Source organism: Rattus norvegicus, chromosome 10, assembly GCF_036323735.1.
Source record: "Rattus norvegicus strain BN/NHsdMcwi chromosome 10, GRCr8, whole genome shotgun sequence".
Classification (NCBI taxonomy): Eukaryota; Metazoa; Chordata; class Mammalia; order Rodentia; family Muridae; genus Rattus; species Rattus norvegicus.
In genome coordinates this window covers 72,800,245-72,821,332 of record NC_086028.1, presented here as the reverse complement: position 1 = coordinate 72,821,332, position 21,088 = coordinate 72,800,245, and the positions used below count along the sequence as shown (strand labels likewise).

Sequence of the window (21,088 nt, the reverse complement as noted above, 5' to 3'; positions counted from 1 at the left end):
AGGCAAGTGCTCTACCACTGAGCTAAATCCCCAACCCCCCCTGGATTTTTTAAAAAGTTTTTTTTTCTGTTGTTGTTTGAGAGTTTCTCTGTGTGGTTCTGGCTATCTTGGAACTGGATCTGTAGTCCAGGCTGGCTTCAAACTCAAGAGATCCACCTGCCTCTGTCTCCTCAGTGCTAGGGATCAAAGGCAGGCACCATCATGGCCAGCCTAAACTTTTTAAAGTCACTATGACCTTGCTTTCAACAGAATAAAAAAAAAAATCTAAAACTCAACAATCAGAAAAGTTTCAAAATTTCAGAAGAGGTTTACAGAAGTTTTCAAAAATATCATAGCATATGAAGTGAAATATATGTGTTTATTTAGTTTATATCTATTTATTTTAGAGAATAGTTCTATGTGGTCCAGGGCCGCCTCTGGCTCCTTAGTGCTGAGATTATAGACATGAGTCATTAGACCTTACTTCTGGCATCTTTAAAATATATATACACACATATGGATGATTTGCCCGCACAACTATCTGTGCCTAGTGCCTGCAGAAGCCAGAAGAGGGCACTGGATCCTTTGAACTGGAGTCACAGGTGGTTGTAGCTACCATATGGTTGCTGCTGAGAATTGAACTTGTGTTCTCTGTGAGAGCAGCCACCGAGCCATCTCTCCAGCCCTCTTTTTTGTTTTGAGGCAGAGTGACACTATAGTCCTGTCTAGCCTGGAACTCACTATATAGATGATGCCGACCTTAAACTGTATCTACCTCCAAAATGTTAGGATCACAGGCATATGCCACTACGCTGTACTTTTGCACATTTTTATTACATTTTTATTTATTTGAGAGGGAGTGTTGTGCGTGCGCTCATGCGCGTGCGTGCGCGTGCGCGCGCACACACACACACACACTTACAAAATAAATGCAAAAGAGCTAGAGATGGTCAGTACTGAAGAGTGCTTGCTACTCTTGCAGAGCACCTAAGCTGAGTTCCCAGCAAAAACATAATGGCTAAGGAACACCTTTAACTCCAGTTCTAGGGAACCTATGGGTATGCACATAGATGGTATATGCACACACATGCAGGAAAAATATCCACAACTCATAAAATAAAAACTTGTAAAAAATATAATAAATGTAGTTCAGGATTGTGGCACATGCCTTTAATCATAGCATTTATGAGAGAGAGGCAGGGAGAGCTTTGTGAATTTGATGCCAGTCTGGTCTACATAGTAAGTTTCAGGCCAGCCAGGGCTATATAGTGAAACCCTCCTTATCTCTGAAATAGGAATAACAAGGCTGGTGAGATGGCTCAGTGGTTAATAACACAGGCTGCTCTTCAGGAGGTCCTGAGTTCAATTCCCAGCAACTACATGGTAACTCATGACCATCTATAAAGGAACTTGATGTCCTCTTCTGGCATGCAGACAGAGCACTCACACATATTCATACATAAAATTTAAATAATAATATAATGGTAATAAAAACTTAAATTATCTAGGGAGTTTTGCTACTGATATCAATAAATTCTACCAGATTTAATCTCTCATCCATTTGGCTTGTGATGTCTCCTGTAAGTTTTCATTAGAATGTTTGTATTGTTTTTATTCATTATAATTCATACATCATTAAACAGATGAGATCAGTAAGCACGTGAGAATATTAAGGCATGACACAAAGAACAATAAATGGTGACTCACCTCCTAATATTTTGGTTTGTATTTCTTTCCAAACTCTCCTTGGCTTCTTCAGTGGATGGTAATTGTTCACCTGTGTTCTGTTTCCCAGGACCACAAAGAGTTGGCGGCTTTAAAAGCAAACATGCTTCAGTTCTTTGGGTGAAGGGTTATTCTTTTCACTCTCACACTCTATTTTCAAAACTGTTTTTGCTAAGTGTGTAGAAGTAACAAGACCAACTATGACTCATTTCCTTTGCATGCTTCATACCTAATAAACTACCAAATGTGGAGTCTAAGGAGCCAGTCCAAACAGAGTGCAAAGCAGACAAAACAGAAACCAGAAGCTTGAGTATGGTGGTGCACATCTGTAATCCCAGCACTAGAGAAGCTGAGGCAAGAAGACAGCGGTGTGCCTGAGGCCAGCCTGTTCTACTAGGACAACACAGTGAGTTCAGGGCCAACTAACATGCACAATGAATCCTTCCTTTAAAAAAGTAAGAAATCAGAAACCTAAACACTTAGCTAAAGGTTTGCTTCATACAGCAACGTAAAGGCCAAGAAAATCTGAACTTTGGATTATAGTCTAAGTCTTGATGAAAATTACAAAAGTCCTCTAGTTCAAACTCATCATCCATAAAATGAAGGTCATATACCAATAGAGTGTTGTGAAAATAAAATATATTAGAAATTACAATATTTTGGAGATAGCAGAAATCCTTCATTTAAAAGCGAGACTGTTTATCCTGACTTTTACTCCATTTTAATAAACAGGTCATTATTATTTCCTAGCTTATAGCAACAAATCTGGAGCTTGAGAATGGTAATCAAGAAACAGAGAAATGAGGGCAATTATCATAAATGAAATATATAGTGAGCTCCTGGCCAGCCAGGGCTACATCCTGAAACCCAATCTCAGAACACTGAAGTGTGATGGGTTCTGTTAGTGTTTAGCTAGCATCAAAAAGCCAAGGTCCAATCACCAGCAACCATATAAACTAGGCATGGTTTATAGCATTTGCAGGTAATCACAGTACTCAGGATGGGGAAGCAGAATTTGAGGCCAGTCTGGACGATGGTGAGATCTTGTCTAGAAAGTGAAAATTGGGGGCTAGTAAGATAGCTCAGCAGATAAAGACATTTGCCACCACCCCTGACAACCTCAGTTTGATTGCAAGACCCACATGGTGAAAGGAGACAATGGACTCCTATGAACTGTTCTGACATCCACAGGTGTGTCAAGGCATGCATAAGTATACATGCATGCATACACACAGGCACACATGCTTGAACACACATATGTAATTTTAAAACACCTTTAACTGAAAAAACTCAAAGGAATTTGTCAGAAAATGTCGTTTCCTGGTAATGCTAGAAAGAACAGAAAATGGCCCAGAGAGAGGGTGGTGGTGCAAACCTTCACTTTCAGCATTTGAAAGCAGAGGCAGAAGGGTCTCTGTGTGTCAGAGGCCTGTAGACACACCAAGTACTAAGGGTATTTAGTGAGTGGACCCTGTCTCAAAATGAAATAAAAATGAACAGCCTAGGCCATCCTGAACTCATGATCCTCTTACATCACATCTGCCTCCCAGTGCTAGGGCTAGGGTTTCAAGTGTGTACCACTACACCCAGTTTCACATTCTAAATTGCTTTTTCTTTTTTTTTTAAAAAAAGTATATATATATATATATATATATATATATATATATATATATATATATATATATATATATATATATATCTGTCCTCAGACACACCAGAAGAGGAAATGGGATCCCATCACAGATGGTTGTGAGCCACCATGGGAATTGAACTCAGGACCTCTGGACTAGCTGTCAGTGTACTCATAACCACTGAGCCATCTCTCCAGTCCTCAATTCTAATTTTCAATGAGGACAAACAGAATGATGTAAGAGCGTGTGTGTGTCTCCAGGCATGGTGGCACATACATACTATCTCAGCACTTGGAAAGCTAAGGCAGGAGGATTTTTTTGTTTCAGGACAACCTGGAATATACAGAGTTGTAGGCAAGTCTGAACTATAGAATAAGACCCTCAGAAAGACAAAATGGAAACAAAAGGCCAGAAGGAGAGAGACAAATGGGGAGGAAAGGAGGAGAGCACCAAACAGGTTGAACCTTAGCTAACATACAGTAAGCCAATGGGCAAGGGGCAGAGCTACCTGCCCTGACTAGGAATAAAAGATTACACTGTCAGGATTTTTGTTTGTTGAGATAGTGTCTCTCTGTGAAGTGCTGGCTGTTATGGAACTTGCTCTGTAGATCAAGCTAGCCTTTTTTGTTTTAAAACAGGGTTTTTCTGTATAGCTTTGGCTCTCCTGAAACTTACAGAAATTCACTACCTTCAGAGTCCTGGGATTAAAAGTATGTGCCACCACTGCCTGGCTGTTCTGACAATAAACAATGCAATACATGCTTTCGGCCGCTGCACCCATCTTCCAGTTAACTCACCAAAATGAGGAACACAAAGGGAAAGAGGAGAGGCACTCGGCCTATGTTCCCTAGGCTTTTTAGGAAACATGGAGTTGTTCCCTTGGCCACATACATGCGAATCTACAAGAAGGGTGATATCGTAGACATTTAGGGAATGGGCACTGTTCAAAAAGGAATGCCCCGTAAGTGTTACCACGGCAAAACCAGAAGGGTCTGCAATGTCACCCAGCATGCCGCGGGAATCATTGTAAACAAGCAAGTTAAGGGCAAGATTCTGGCCAAGAAGATCAATGTGCAGATTGAGCACATCAAGCACTTGAAGAGCAGAGACGGCTTCCTGAAGCGGGTGAAGGAGAACAATCAGAAGAAAAAGGAAGCCAAAGAGAAGGGCACCTGGGTTCAAGCCTGTGCAACGCAGAGAAGCCCACTTTGTGAGGCCTAACGGGAAGAAGCCTGAGCTGCTGGATTCACGGCCTAATGGACAAAAGGGAAATTAAGGACCCAGACTGCAAAGTGGTTTCCTTAGGTTCAAAAACTGCAATAAAAGCTAGTTTAGCTGTCAATTCTAATATTTCAGAATAAAACTCTTTCTTCCAGTGGAATAGACATCTACTACCCTACTCCCACTTTGGTAAGACCTCAAGGCCTCAGGAAATGCCAGCCACTGCGCTTGAACCCTACACTCTGTAAGAGGTTGGAGTTAGTCCGTGCCTCGGTGGGGGTGGGGGGAGATCTTCCAGTTCTCAATGTGTATGACTCAAGAGGCACTCATCTCTCTGTGAATCTGCTCAAGCTAATGTAGTCATCCTTGCTCTCATTCTTCAGTGATCATTTATTGAGCATGTTTGATGCTATCAGGTACTACATTAGATGCTGGGACACAGAGTGAGTCATACCTCAGCTATGTCCTTAAAGAGCACAGAACCAGTCTGCAATCTCACCAGGTGAAGGAAAACTTCCAGGCCAGCAACTAGGACAGCTTGCTTGCTTTTACTGAACTGTCTTTTTTGAAAAGCAAGCTCCTCACCCTTTGTGTTTAAGTTAAAACACACAGGTGTTTAAGTATGGGCTTAGAATGTGGCTTATTCACCATTATATGCCAGACTCTAATATACCTCTGGCTTTATAAATGTTTATTTACTAATCCTTGGTCTGTCTGTCAGTCATCAATCATGTCTGTCTATCTCTGCGTACACACAAGTATATGCAATCAGTCAGTAGGTATCTCCTGAATCAATCCACCTTATTTTTAATTGTTCATACATAGATGTATTCATATATTTAATGTGTATGGCTGTTTTCACTGCATGTATATCTGTGTACCCGGTGTGTGTCTGGTGCCCACAGAGCTCAGGATACAGTGTCTGAGCTCCTGGGACTGGAGTTACAGACAGTTGTGAGCTGCCCTGTTGGTACTGGGAACTGAACTCTGGTGCTCAGAAAAGCAGTCAGTGCTCTTAATCGCAGAGCCATCTCTCTAGGCCTCTCTACCTTATTTTTTGAGATAAGGTGTGTCACTTGTCTCAATCTGAAACTCATCTATTCAGCTAGAAGAGTTGGCCAGCGAGCTCCAGGGATCCTCCTGTCTCCACTTCCCCAGCATGAGGATTACTGGCACATATTTACTTACTTGATTTTTTTTTAAATGAATGCTGGAGACCAAACAAATTCTCATGCCTGTCTGGCAGGCAGTTTACCTGCTGAGCCATCTTCCTAGTTCTGTATAAATATTTCTTAAATACCTCAGTGAGCAATGTAAAGTAGAGAATTTTTCAAGTGAGCAGGCCTGTGTATGTACAGAGGAGGGCACTGGATCCTCTGGAACTGAAGTTATGGGTAGTTGTAAGCTGGCTCATGTGGATGCTGAAAAATGAGCCCAGGTCCTTTGCAAAAGTAGCAACTTCTCTTAAATACTGAACAGTATCTCCAGCCCCTAAAATACCTTATACACTTTGAACTATGTCAAATTGCTAGTACTCAACTGACCTTTATACATTTGAATCTACAGAAAAGGACAGAGGCGTTGTCCTTGGTTTGGAATGAGCTAGAGAGAATATCTATCATAGAATTCCATCATAGCAGCCTTATTTCCTAAACAAGAGGACCTTGCTGAGAGCTGTCTGCATGTATTTATAGGCACTGTATGCAGGTTGCAGGAAACGACTGGTTCCAGGATCCTACTAAGGCAGCTCCTTCTGCCCATGTGACATACCTGATTGTTTGGCTCTGAGCAGTACCCCCTGCTTTCTTCAGACGCTTGTGTAAAAGGGTTCCAGTCACAGGCACTTAGTTTCTCAGATTTTTTGCTAAAATTTCCCTCTTGAAAATCTCTCTCGTTTCCTGGAGGCCTTGCTAGGGTCAACCAGTTGCCACCATTTTCAGGCTGCTTGGGCTCTGATAATTGCATAACAGGAGGAAGATAGGTCAAAGATGGAGGGCCTACAGCTGACAGGAACTTGGTATTTGCAAACCTTAAGGAAGCATCCCACAAACTCCTGCACTGATTGTCCAGCTCCTTCTGTGCCCACTCAAGTTCATCTACCTCCTGCTCAAGCTTCCTCAGCCACTCAGCACTCTGTTGCATCATCACCTGCGAGATCTTTAGATTCAGCACACACTTACTGACGTACTCGTCAGTCTTGGACCAGCTGCTTGTTTTGCCCTTGGCTTCTCTGGTTGGTTCAGGAAGGCTGAGTGAACTAAGAGAATCACTTTGCCAGTCTCCATCCTCAAAGGAAAGGTCTGTGTCAACGTCTGAAAAGCTTTTGTCCTCCTCACAAAAACAATGCAATTCTCTCTCCATCTTATCGAGCTCTTCTTCCAGGGATGGTAGTTCATCTACCTGGTTTGCTTTATCCCCCTCAGGTGAAGAAGCAGTCCCTGGACACTCTTCCTCTTTGTCAGTTCCCAACGTCAAGCAGCCTGAGTAGATTTCATTGATTTCAAAGCTGTAGAGGCTGGCCTCACTTGGAGTGGGGCTCCTGACCTCTTCTGCCAAACGTGAAGCAGAAGGAACATTTGGATTGTCAGGTTCCTGGGCTGACAGACTTGAATCTAGGGTCTGAGGAGCTAGTGTCTTTTCAGTGAGAAAGGAGTGATCTGTTGGTGAATGGGGCTGACTGCCTGTTGGAAAGAATAGTAATACCAACTCATTAAACTGATCATAGAAGAGAAGCAGCCCTGGCAATTGTTCCAGGTGTACAATATGAGCTGGGTCAGGTGGCATACACACCTTCAATCATCATCTGGAAGGCTGAGACAGAAAGGTCTCAAGTGAGATGCTAGCTTGGACTGCTAAGCAACTTTGAGGCCAGTCTGAACCATATAATTAGAGTCTGTCTCACTACGAAAACAACAATAATTTTTAAAGGCACAAAAATGCACAAAACATCTTTTATTTTTCTAACTCCCTTCTCAGAGAAGTGAAATCCTACCAAAGAACCAATAGATACATTCAACAGAGGATAAAAGTATATTTTATTGTTGTCTGAAACAGGATCTTTCTACCTAGCCCTGACTGTCCTGGAACTCATGATCTCATTGTGCAGACCAGGTGGACCTTGAACTCACAGAGATCTGCTTTCCTCTGCCTCTAGCCTTCCCTGTGCTGGGATTAAAAGCAACAGAGGATGAAAGGCATTTCTAATCTAAGTGAAAGTTCCCATATGGACACTGAATGAGATAGACATTTGGGGTCATGGAGGTCTAATCCTAAGAAGAATGTTCTAAGCTTCATTTATACTATTTTAAATGTGTTTAACCATCGGAACATTCAAATTACAGACCCCTGGATCCCAAGGACTAGACTGATGGCTTCCTTTGCACATTAAATACTGTGACTAAAACAGTTAAGGTGATGCTTTTGGTGAGCATCTGATAAAAATAGTGGAAAAGTAGCCCAAGAAGCCACTGTATCTCCAGAGGGATAGATCATCCAGGGCTGATCCACACATGACTTCTGGTTGGAAAGGGTACTACTTTCAGGAAGTAAGAAGAATGACACAATGAAAACTCAGGAAGGGAACGTTCTGGAAGCTTCCAGTCCTATCAGAGAAGAGTCCAATAGTGATTAGGCTATGGTTAAGGCCCAAGCTCCAATTGTGAACAAGCTCAGGAATCCTGAGTGTTGCAACCTCCCAAACCTTAGCCTCCTCAGCTGTAGCAGGGTGATGTCAAGTGAGTGCCATCCTGAGAGCTTCTTTAAGAAGTAAGGCCCTGTGTTACTAAGACTGGCCTCAAACCTCAGATACTCCCATCTCAGCTTCTCAAAGAGAGGGATTATAAGCACACACTGCTGTGCCCAGCTGGTCAGCAGATAGCAGATTAAAATTTTTTACATTATTTTTGTACCTCACAGCCATATAATTCCAAATCCAGAGGATAAGACCCCCTCTTCTGGATTCCATGGACATCAGGCATAGACACTGGTGCACAGACATACATGCAGCCAAAAGAACACCCATGAAACAAAATCTTTAAACAGCCAGTGAGACAGCTCAGTAGATAAAGGAACTTGCCATCGAGTCTGATCCCAGGTCCCACATGGTAAAAGGAGAAAGCTGACTCCCACAAGTTGTCTTCTGACCTCCACACATGCACATGGCACATGTATGCTAGCACACATACACACAATTTTAAAATGTAAAACAAAACACTAAAACATCCCAGTTATCAAAGCAATGCTTAATCTGTGAGTTCAAGTCATACCCGTTTCCTTTAACTCCTTGATGTCCAAGTCCGGAGGGTCTTTTTGATATTCTGAAGTTAGACCTAGGCAGATATTAATATCAGGATGGGGCTCATATCTCTGTCCTCTGGGGCTCTCGGTTGTCTGAGTTTTCTGAGCTCCAATAAATTCCTGTAATAAAACATTGCCGAGAACACATTCGAAGTCATCCAAATTCTATTTGTGTTTTTAGAAATGTACCTACATGTATCAGATACCTCCTCCCTACTGTCAGACTATTGGTCCTACTAGCAAATTTAATCTTATTCTGCCATTCTTAACTGTACCCCACAACTTCCCCAGCACCTCCTAATTTCTCTGCTGCCTTCACTAAGTTAAACAGGCTTTCTTACAACACAGAGTATAATAAATGAGGCTTTCCAAAACGATGTTTTTAAAGCCGCAGTCATAGTATGCACCCCTACACTGGCTTTGAATTCTCTATGTCATCCAGACTGACCTTACACTCCAGATCCTACTTCAGCATGCCCCATCCCCAACCTATGTGCTCCCATGACACATCCACACGCATGCACCACTGCCCTCCATTTCAAAAGTTTTTTAAAAAATGGGTCTGTAACTTGATGAGGTAGATAGTAGAAACAAACTTCTCACAATTTCAAGGCTTGCCTTTAAGTCATTCTTCAGAATGTAACGAATATCTTGTAGGTTCATTGTTCGGTTCTTCTGCTTGGCATGGATACCTGACTTAACAATATCATAGTAAGGTTCCGGAAGCCTAACATCAGCTTCTAAATAATTTCCCAAGGCTATGGTTTCTTTAACAAGTGAGCCATCCAAGCCATTCCAGGGTATGTTGTCTATAAGGAAAAAGTAACAGGTAGGTATAACACTGACATAAAATGGAAAGAGAACAAGATTTCCTTCAGTGATATATACACTCGTAAATTGCCTATGCTTCTGTAATGACCTCTTACTCATATTCCTGTAAGCAAGCTTAATGGAACTCATTGAGTCATGAAGAGATGGGGGGAAGAGTGGAGGGGGGAGAGGGAGGGGGGAGGAAAGAAGACAGAACGACAGACATGAAAGTAGAAAGGGGAATAATTGGGAAGAGTATGAGTGAGAGAAGGACAAGAACAGGTAAGTGGGGGCTGGAGAGATGGCTCAATAGTTAAGAGCACAGCCTCTTCTTCCACAGGACCCAGGTTCAATTCCCAACACCCACATGCAGCTCACATTCATGTAACCTTAGTCTAGCAAATCCAATGCCATCTTCTGGACTCTGCAGTCACCAGACACACAAGCAGTGCACAGACATGCATGTTGACAAAACAGCCATACACATAAAATAAAATTAAAAATAAAACAGAGAGCAATAGGGGTTGGCGATTTAGCTCAGTGGTAGAGCGCTTGCCTAGCAAGCGCAAGGCCCTGGGTTCGGTCCCCAGCTCCGAAAAAAAGAAAAAAAAAAAGGAAAAAAAAAAACCAGAGAGCAATAGAGGTAAATATGATAAATATATTTTATACATGTACAAAAACATCATCATGAACCATTATTACATATAATTAACATATGTTAATAAATCATTTAAAAATACAAACAACATGCAACATGTAGAGAAGTAAAGAAAAAAAGGAAAAAACTTAAATCAGAAGTTGTTAAGTAGCTTTAGTGAAGTCACTTGGTCTCTTTAAACATTACTTTCTTCCCACAGAAAATTGGCTTGGTTGCCAATTATGGACAAAGAGCCGCTTTACCTATACACCAGGCAAATACCTGCCAGGAACAGCAAACATTAGTGTCAGCATCCTGCACACAGGGCATCCCTAGCACACTTGGGGACAAGGGAATGCCTGGCATCAAGCTGGGCAGAACATGAGTTCATCTCATGGAAAAGGTAGCTTTGCCTCTGAGATGGCAAACATCAGAAAGTCAGCTGACTCAGGCCTAACCTGAATGTGGTTTTACTTGGTGTGTTGCATGTGGCTATGCCTGTCTCTCTCTGTCTCCTGACAGAGTCCTCTTATCTTCAGTTATGGAGTGCTCTCCATAAAGTCATGGAGGTTTTGAAGGCATTTCATTTCTTTCAAGAGACATTGTATATACATCTGCGATAGTGAGAGTTCAGATTCACGTTTACTCTCCAGATGCCAACCTTCTCTCCTTTAAGTTTTTCAAAGGGGGTACATCACCAAGAACCTTAAGTACTAACACAAATATTCAAATGAACTTTCAATAAATATTCAGAAACCCTTTGCTTTGGCGGCTGGGAGTACAACTCAAGTGACAGAGCTGTTGTCCCAGGTTCAATCCCCCAGCACTGGAGGGATTTTTTTCCCCCTTCTTCTGTTAAATGCCTTATCACTAGCAAGAAGATTTATGGGCTTTTCTGAGTCTTAATAGTTAAAAAAAAGATTTCTGGGAAACTATCTTATGTCTAATAAGGACAAAGAAAATCCTTGAAGTCAAGACCCTATCTCAGGGGTTGGGGATTTAGCTCAGTGGTAGAGCGCTTGCCTAGCAACCGCAAGGCCCTGGGTTCGGTCCCCAGCTCTGAAAAAAAAGAAAAAAAAAAGAAAAAACAAAAACAAAAAAAACCCCTATCTCAGACAGAATAAAAGAAGACCCTTCAAGAATTTTTTGGTTAAGTTCTAAAATTTCATAAAACTAAGTAATTCCTGGGGGAAATCTCTAAGCTAAAAATAAGAATGCTGATCATCGTTTAATGTGCTCTGGGATCACCTGTTAAGATCTCTTGTATGATCATGGAAAAGCTGTAGATGTCTGACTTCACTGTGGCTGTCTTCTGTAAGACTACTTCCGGTGCAGCCCAGTTGTACAGCTGGGCTGGGAGGGGTACTCGAGTCATGTCCCTGTGTGCACCGCTGTCCTGGCTACGGAAGGGAATACAAAGCACAGTCATCTTACGGAAACATTTTAATCACCATAAAGTGCACTTAAATATTCTCCTACAGCGATCTCCTGGAGCTTCTGAAAATCCAACTGAATACTGATTTTATAGGCTTCCCTGGTGCTTTTCCATTTCCTGCAATTCCTTCCCATCCTTGCTTGCTTGACCCTACACTCATCTCTTGTGTGACCACTCTTCCTTTCTTACCACTCCATTCCAACCACAGGAGCCATCTTTCAGTTCCATTAGGAAGACATGAGTCGTTCCCTCTGCCCGGCATGCTCAGTGACTGGCTGTTCTTGAGACCAAAGCGGTTAATTTGAAAGTCGCCCCCTTAGGGAGCCCTTCCCTAATCACCTACTTTAAAAGTAGGACTGTTTTACTAGCTACAGTCTGTTGTTGAAGTTTATTATATCATGCATGCACTTAAGTTTTTGCCACTGTTTATTATATCTTATATGCAAGTTCCTAGTAGCTACTTTACTATTTTTAAATATTTTATTACATTTATTTACTGTGTACATGAGTACATGTGTGTGGCAGAGTGCACATGTAGAGTTGAAAGAACAATTTGTGAGAATCAGCTCTTTCCTCCCACCAAGTGGAACCCAGGGGTGGGTCTCAGATTATCAGGCTTAATGGCAAGAACTTTTTTCCTATGAAGACCAGGCTGGCATAGAACTCACAGAGTCTCTGCCTCTTGAATGCTAGGATAAAATGTGTGCACTCCCATACCCAATCAAAGACTGCTTCTTTTCTGAACTTGTGTCCTTTGGGGAATGAGGGGTTTTAGTTCATCAAGGTTCACTGATTGGCCTAAACAACTTCAACCAGACACCCTATGAGCCAAGTCCAACCATCCTAAATATCTCTCAGACCAATAAGAGACCTCAGGGTGAGGTGAAGTCAGTACTGACTGCCCAAGGCTGTCAGTAATCAAATGAAATTATGGGTGTGGCAACCCTCTGTGGTACTCATTTTACCAAGTAAAAAATAATATGACCATAATGGTAGGCATTTGGAAAAGGTTTGATGACTGCTCACTGATAATTAGGAACTAAGTTATTACAGTGCTGGGGATGTAGATCAGTTGGTTTGCACAGGGTGTATGAAAGCCCTTTGACAGAGAAGAGAGCACAGAGGTAAGCAAACCATGAATTAGAAAATGTGATCCTGGCATTTTATTTGTATTGTTAATGGTAAAGTGGCAACTTGTATACTATGATATGCACACAAATCTAATACATGTTTATATATTTAATGTGTAAATCTGGAATATTTACCATATAATTATATATTAAGTTAACATCAATTACATTAATATCACAAAAAATCAATAGGCATTTTTTTGGTCATGGTTTTGTTTTATGGGGTGCTAGCGATCAACACAGACAAGAGGGCAGTGAATATTCTATTATCTATACTATATTTTAAGAAACTACCATGCTTCTTTCTTCAAGCTGGGCATTTCTTCAAAGGAACCTCAGGCCTAGCTAAGGCTCTGGAGAAGGAGAAGTCACTTATAAGCAGAATTCAAATCTTTTCTTGTATTTACTCTCACTTTCTTCTCTTACAGCCTTTCTTCCTTCTCCATTAGAGCTAGATGGGGAGGGCTGAGGTGCAGCTCAAGTGCTCACTTTTCCTATGAGAGGCCCCGTGTTCCCCGCCCACAGGACAGGGGTGGGGTAGTGCTGAGGGTGAGAGACTCAAGTCAAGTGGTGTCCTGCTTTAAAGATTCAATTGAGGAATTAAGACTAGAAAAAGATTGCTACTGATCTTTACAACAGGAGGTGAGGTATTACCATTAACAAGCATGTTAAGGGCTGGAGAGATGGCTCAGTGGTTGAGAACACCCGACTGTTCTTCCAGAGGTCATGAGTTCAATTCCCAGCAACCACATGGTGGCTCACAACCATCTGTAAAGAGATCCGATGCCCTCTTCTGGTGTATCTGAAGACAGCTACAGTGTACTTATATATAATAAATAAAAAATAAAATAAATCTTTAAAAAAACAAAAAAAACAAAAAAAAAAACAAGCATGTTAAACTAATGTGCCCAACAGAGTGTTAGCCAAAATAAACACACAATTGAAAGTTGTTTAGACTCACGGGTCAACAACTTACATCACAAAGAACTTACGTTGCAGCTATGGTAACTTGCTGATTGCCACTTCTACCTGAAGTTCTACTCTGAGGTCAGCAAGCCCAGATGAGGTCTCCGACTGTCATGTCTATCATGCCCAGGATGACTCTCATGAACTCCAGCTAACTCTCACCACTCTCTCCTTCCTTTCAACCTCACGGCAACCCCAGCAGATGCTAACATCAGCTCCTCCGTGTATTCTTCCTCTTTCTACTGTGGCTCCCTGGTTCCATCCCAGTGTCTCCTGGCTGCATTCAACTTCCAGTCCACCCTGCCTATGGCCTAGGAACATTTCTACCATCTGGCTCTACTTCATTATGCCCCTAACCAAATGGCTGGATCGTTGGACCCCTTCATTCCTCTGGACCTGTTTCATTTAGGGAAAGGGCTGGGCGGAGGCTGTAGCTTAACCATAGGTGCAGCACTTGCCTAGCATGTGTGAGGCCCTGGAATTGATACCCAGCACCATAATTTAAGAAGAATTGAGGGAGTTGGAAAACTTCATTTCACTTCAGGATTCCTATTTCTACGGGAGCATAAAACCAGAATAGACTGTTATGCTGTCTTCTCAACAGCAGATGGCACTCCTAACTGACCAACTGTGTCATTTCTGTTGGTCTTTGAAGTCTCTGATAGAATTATCAAGCAAAAAGTTAACAAAAACATTAGCTGCTTTGGATTATAGAGCCAAAGTAGTCAACACTGACTTTGTCCCCTCAGGCGTTCCTTTTGTCTATATCCATCCAATCATGCAGCAAATACTGAGCAAATACAACCATCCTAGCTATTTTATTGTCAATGTGACATGACTTAGTCACTAGAGAAGAGGGAACCTAAACTGAGAAAATGTCCCCAGGAGACTGGCCTGTGGGCAAGCCTGTGGTACATTTTCCTAGTTAATGATTGATGTAGGAAAACCCAATTCACTATGGATGGTGCCACAGCTGGGCCACTGGTCCTGGGTGCTATAAGAATATGGGCCCATCAGTGACTCCCTCCTAAAAGAATGGGGCCTTGTCCTCTGGCTTATATAAATCCATGAAGTAATAAAGTCCAAGGTAATGCTATCACTGATATCATTGATAGAAGCCCATGGCAGGCTTAAAAGCACTTCTGTTCTCATTTCCCTAGCAGTGAGGATGGGAGCTACAACTAGTGTGGACCTGGGGTTAGAAGAATAGCATCTTTAGAGCACAGTGATCTATCTATCAAGGACTATAGGCTATAAAGGACAGGGATCAGATAGGTGAAGTAGTAGGAACAATACAGGACTAAGAGGATTCTTTTGCATATGCCATCCTCCAGAAGAGGTCTTAGTAATCGAGAAGGGAGGACCTGCACAGTGTTCAACAAAGAATGCCGCTATATTCTAATGTGCTGATAAGTTAGAAACAGTTAAACAGTTAAAAGCAAACATCCAAAAGGGAAAAAAGCACTATAAAACACCCTGAGACTCCTGGAATAGCTACTGGAATTGAAATTTTGGGCTGATATCTTTATCAAAGCCATTCCTCCTCATCACTTTGAACCTGTTATTTAGACCCTGCACCCTGAGCTACCAACTCCAGTTCATTACCACCTTTAAAAAAGATTTAAATAAATAAATATTTTATGTGTATGAGTACACCATAGCTGTCTTCAGACACACCACAAGAAGGCACCAGATCCCATTACAGATGGTTGTGAGCCACCATGTGGTTGCTGGGATTTGAACTCAGGACCTCTGGAAGAGCAGTCAGTGCTCTTAACCACTAAGCCATCTCTCAAGCCCATCGTTGCCTCCTTTTCTGCAAGCTATAAAGTTATAAATAGTGTTGACTTCTAAGCCCACCTACTAAGTAACACAGCAAATGGACTCTGGCTCTTGATGAAGCAGAATTCTAAAATTAGAGCCGTATATGCAGTCAATCACCTTCCAAAAGAGAGACTTGAAGGAGAAAGGAAAAATAGCAAGCTTTAATATTAATTATGAGTTACACTGGAATAAGAAACTACTTCTGATCTGCGACAACAGAGCTAACACTGGCTTCTGCTTTGTGAGCCTGCTTGCCCCTTCCTCTTCTCTGGAAAGAGTAGCATCTGCTCATCTCCCTTAGGAAGCAACCACTGCCAATAGCTGCTTAGACAGTGACTCCTGTCTGCTAAAGATCAAATGGTCTTAACTAGAACCCTGCACAGTTCAGCTTCTGTAAAGCTTGTTCAGCACTGGAGGAAATCTTTCCTTTAGATGGAGATGAAAAGATCACGTTAATGGTCACAGGATGATGACAAGGTCTAACCTCTTGGAAACCATGAAATATTTCTCATGGGGGTAGGCCTCTTTAAGCAATAGTTACAGGATACAGCTGTGTGCTAATAAACAAGCTCTTCCTTTATCACTGAGTTCTGAGAATCTCATGTGAGGAAGGTTGGGAGTCCAGAGACCAAAGGACCCTTGGGATGGAGAGCAGCTGAAGACTCCTCTGGTCTTCTCAGGCACATGTACACAAATACACCTGTGTACGCACACATACAAAAATGTTTTAAAAATTAGTGCTAGGGATGGCTTTAATCTTAACACTCAAGAGGCAAAAGCATGAGTGCTGCCACAAATTTGAGGCCAGCCAAGTCTACACAGTGGGTTCCAGGCCAACAAGAGCTACATAGCAAGATCAAGTGGCAAAAAACAAAAACAAACAAACAAACAAACAAAACAACACAACCAACCAACAAAAACAAAAAAGATGGGGCTGAAGAAAGAGCAGGCTCAATGGTTAAAGGCACCTACTGCTCTTTCAGAGGTCCCAAGTTCAATTCCTAGCACTCATGTTGGGTGGTTCAAAACCATCTATAACTACCTCCAAGGAGATCTGATACCACTGTCCCCTTCAGGCAGCTGCACACACAGGCACATACCCATGCACAGACACACATGCACGTATACTTTGAAAACAATTTTAAAAAGAAAAAATACAAGGGAGAATAAGTGTATGCTAGATATACTAGATTGGTAGATATGATACAGAATGCAGAAAAGGACTAGACTAAAAGTGAGCTCAGATGACCAGAAAGCAACAAGGCCTATAGTCCCAGCAGCAGAGAAGTAGAGGAAAGAGGAACAGGAGTTTAAGGGCCATTCTTGGCTATCTAGCAAGTGTATAGGTCTATCCTGGGCTAACTAAATAGGAAGACCTTGAAAGTGTGTGTCTGTGTCTGTGTCTGTGTCTATGTGTATGTATGAGATCAAAAGGCAACTTTTATAGGTAGGAGGCAGTATTACATGTTTTCAATCTCAGCACTAAGGAGGCAGAAGGAAGCAGATCTATTGAGTTCAAGGCCAGCCTGATCCACAGAGTGAGTTCCAGGATAGTCAGGGGCTACAGAGAAAAACCCTTTTGAGGGAAGGGGATGCAAGGGAGGAGAGACAACTTTCACATAGAAATTCTCTCCTATCATGGGTTCTGAGGGTCCAATTCAGGTTGTCAGGCTTGTGTAGCAAGCACTTTTACTTGCTGAGCAAGCTATCTCACTGGTCTACCTTGTGTTCTAACTAGGATTGAGAATGGACAAATCTGAGGCTTGACTGATGATTGTCACCTGACCTTTGCTGCTATTTCATAGAAAACTCCAACAGCTCCAGTCATTCCCTCTCTGATCCATTGCCGCTCTCTTGCTCTCATAGCATCTTCACACACAAGAGCAAGAGTATTATCTATGATACTCTAATCCTCAAAAACCATCTCTTACAGTACCTCAATAGCTAGGGTAAAATTCAGAGTCCTTACCAAGGTCCCAGGACCAAGCATAAGCTAGTCCCTGCACTCCTTTCCAGACAGAGCACAAGAACCACTGAGACATGGAAAGGTAAGAAACTGGGTTTTAATCACACTGAATGCCCATGAGTCAGGGCTTGTTCTCAGGGTCTGGGACTCAGTAATGAATAAAACAACTCTATGAGCACTGAGCTATGCCTGTGGTATGTGTGGCAAACAGGCAGAGGGAGAAGGAGGGTAAGTAAACAGAGTCTGTCCAGGAGCTAAGAGCAGTGCCTGAGGCAGAACCAACGTAGCCGCAAAGGCCTAGAGCTGTGGACAACATCAAGGATGTACAGCGGAGGCCCTCTGCCTGGGGTGGAGAATTAAGAGTCAGCCTTTGGCCCCAGCCCAGAAGGAAACTAAGCTCAACTTCCAGCATTTGAACACAGGGGTTGTTTCAAGTGTCTCTTGCTGCACTTGAGTGTCCTGAGAGCGAAGAGAAAACCGTCCAGAATGCCAACTGGTGCCCCTTACCGTCCCTCCTCTCTTCTCCAGCTAAGGCACATTTCTAAGCCTCTGTTCAATAAGAAGGTAGTTGGGCTTTGGCCAGTGTAAAGTGGGAAGCTGTGATGTACTCACTTTAGGTAAGCCCCAAACCTTACTGTGTACCCTCTATGCCTTCCCTTATTCCCTCGGTAGCAATGAAAAGAATGCAGGGGACAACTGAGGCCTTAGGGGGTGGCTGGCCAGTGATAGGAGAAATGTGTAACAAGGCCCTTTCAACACACACAGTTGATTATAAGGTAAGAACACACAACTCAGACCAGCAGGGTGGCACATATCCCAGCACTTGGGTAGCAGAGGCTGGAGGATCTCTGAGTTGGAGGCCAGCCTGGTCTACAAAGCACAGAGTGAGTTCCAAGACATTCAGAGCTACACAGAGAAACCCTGTCTCAAAAAAAAAAAAAAAAAAAGAAAGAAAGAAAAAGAAAGAAAGAAAAAACCCAACCCTCTGTTGTAATAACTGGGAATTTTTAAGAGTAGATAGATAGAGGCTTTGACACACATTGGTTAGTATACACATATTTCATGTTTATGAAAACAAGACTACCCTAAGCAGAAGTAACTTCTCAGCCAGACATGGCAACACACACTTGTAACAGCTCTTGAGAAGCCTATGAAAGAGAACTGTGAATTCAAGTCTAGGCTGGACTACTTTGTAGATCTGAGGTCAGACTGAGCTATACACAAGACTCCATTTCAGACAAGGGGGAGGGAGGATAAGGAGGATTGGGGAAGGCCTCAGTGGTGAAGGTCCTGACACCTAGCCTAATGGCCTGGTTTCGATTCTCAGAATCCACACAGTAGAAGAAAAGAACCATAAGCTGCCCTCTCCCTCTCCTCTCTCCCTCCCAACCCCCACACACAATATGTAAAACAATTTTTTAAAAAATAGTCTTATCTATAGCCTTGGCAAACAAAGCTAGGCCTTTAGGAATAATCTCTGTGCTGGTGGACAGTTTTCCCACCAATCACATGTCCTGAACAGATTAGATTTCAACGCTGTAATGAAGGTCCTCCCCCCCCCCCTCCCGCCACCCGTGGAGTCCCTCTTAAGAAAGAAGCTACATGGCATCCTACACCTACCTTTCCATCATGTATTCCAGGTTAGTCAGCCTTGCCTCTCCTGCAGAGACAATGTGGACAGCGTAGGAGCTAAGGGAGCGATGGATAAACCCTCGGGAATGCAGGTATATCAAGGCGTCAGCAATCTGGAGGAGCAGGTGCACAATCATTTCCATGTGCAACACTGGGAACTGGGACCTCTGCAAGCAAGAAAGAAAGAAAAGACTTCCTGGTGCCATCTCCAAAGCCTTTTAATTTGCTTCTCACTGCTTCCTGGTTTCTCATTTGGCAGATGGGAGCCTAAACGTCAGTGAGGTTAAGTGACTACAGTTCCACTGACCCAGTTCTCGGCTCTAAGCCTCAGCTCCTTTTCTACAGGGGAGCATGAGAGGAAGTACTCTAGATTTGGTATGTGCTTTCCACGTTAACCTGGGGAAACTGCCAGGGAGGTCTGTCCACTCACACCAGTAAACCTGCCCTGGGAAGGTTTCCCTTCCTACTGGAAGAAGCTGAAGGTTTAAACATCATCAGTAAAAATGACAGGGGAAAACCAATTGCACAAAGTTATCCTCTGACCTCCACACACATAACTGTGGCATATGTGCACAGGGACGCAGCATACATGTGGGCACATGCACATGTACACACACACACACTGATAAATTTGTTTAATGAAAAAAAGAAGATGAGGAAGACTAATGATTAAAAAAATAATACTGTATTAGGGCCAGTGAGAGGGCTCAGAGGGTAAAGGTGCTTGCTGCCAAGCCTGGTGACCTGACTTTAATCCCTGTCACCCATAGTAGGAGAGCACTCCTTACAAAAAGTTGTCCTCTGACCTCTGGGTGGTACACAGAAGACACATTAATCAAGCGAGCAATGTGAAAAGAATTAAATCACATCAGCCCCACACATGCTTCTCAGTCTTATCTGGCCTGTGACACCACAAACCTAGAAAGGACTGACAGGTTTCTCTTCCAAAGAGAGCAAGGAAGAGGGCAGGGCAAGGACAGCTGGGCAATGTTTAGAATGACCATTTACTCGTTCATGGAGGACACTGAAGAGTGTGCCGACTGTGATACGCTCATAAACCAGGCGAATTTTCTCCAGGTCCCGGGACAAACATACGGCCATCAGCTGCAACAGGCTGGGATGCCGCAGGTTGCTAAAAAAGATAAAAATCTTCAGAAGGACAGGGAATAGGACAGCAGGATGAAAATATAGGTGATATTCTTTCTTTTAGGTCATTTGAACACATTCTAAACAAATCCCCTTACAACCAGGCATGGTGGCACAGCCTTTAATCCTAGAAACTGGAAGGTGGAGGTAGCAAGAGGCTCAAGGCCACCCTCTACTTACTACACAGTAAGCTCAAGTCCAGGCTGGAGTACCTGACATCTTGTCTCAAAAACAATCAATATATAGAAACCAAAGGCCAACAAAACACACTCTACATACAGCATTTTCTTAGAAAATAAGATGGGTTCTGGAAGGGGAGACATCTATTGGAAGAAGCTGAAGGTTTAAGCATTGTCTGGTGGGCTGGAGAGATGGCTCAGTGGCTAAAAGCACTGGTTGCTCTTCCAGAGGATGGGGATAGAATTCCCAGAACTCATAAGGCAGCTCACACTGTCTATAACACCCTCACCCAGACATATATGTAGGCAAAACAGCAATGAGCATAAAATAAAAATAAATAGTATATAAAGAAAGTTATCAGTGGCAATAATGACAGTGTAGGAAAAACTACAAATCAAATACTCTGTATGTTGGCTAGTTGTAGGTCAGTGTAACACACAAGTTAAGAGTTATCTAGGGGTTGGGGATTTAGCTCAGTGGTAGAGCGCTTGCCTAGGAAGCGCAAGGCCC

General features: G+C 42.7%; 1 protein-coding gene across 14 annotated transcripts in view; it reads right to left on the bottom strand.

Annotated features, from left to right (window-relative positions):
- Tex14 (testis expressed 14, intercellular bridge forming factor) overlaps window positions 1–21,088 on the bottom strand; it is a 130,681-nt gene that overhangs the window by 38,365 nt on the left and 71,228 nt on the right. For 10 of the 14 annotated variants that reach the window (XM_039087362.2, XM_039087366.2, XM_039087365.2 and 7 more), the window contains 7 exons: window positions 20,261–20,384; window positions 19,241–19,419; window positions 11,548–11,699; window positions 9,456–9,661; window positions 8,822–8,972; window positions 6,327–7,237; window positions 1,687–1,793 (listed from right to left, as the gene is read on the bottom strand). In XM_039087362.2, coding sequence (XP_038943290.1) covers window positions 1,687–1,793; window positions 6,327–7,237; window positions 8,822–8,972; window positions 9,456–9,661; window positions 11,548–11,699; window positions 19,241–19,419; window positions 20,261–20,384 — 1,830 coding nt within the window. The remainder of the gene's footprint in view (window positions 1–1,686; window positions 1,794–6,326; window positions 7,238–8,821; window positions 8,973–9,455; window positions 9,662–11,547; window positions 11,700–19,240; window positions 19,420–20,260; window positions 20,385–21,088) is intronic. The other 4 variants (XM_039087364.2, XM_063268693.1, XM_063268694.1 and 1 more) reach the window with 1 other exon arrangement.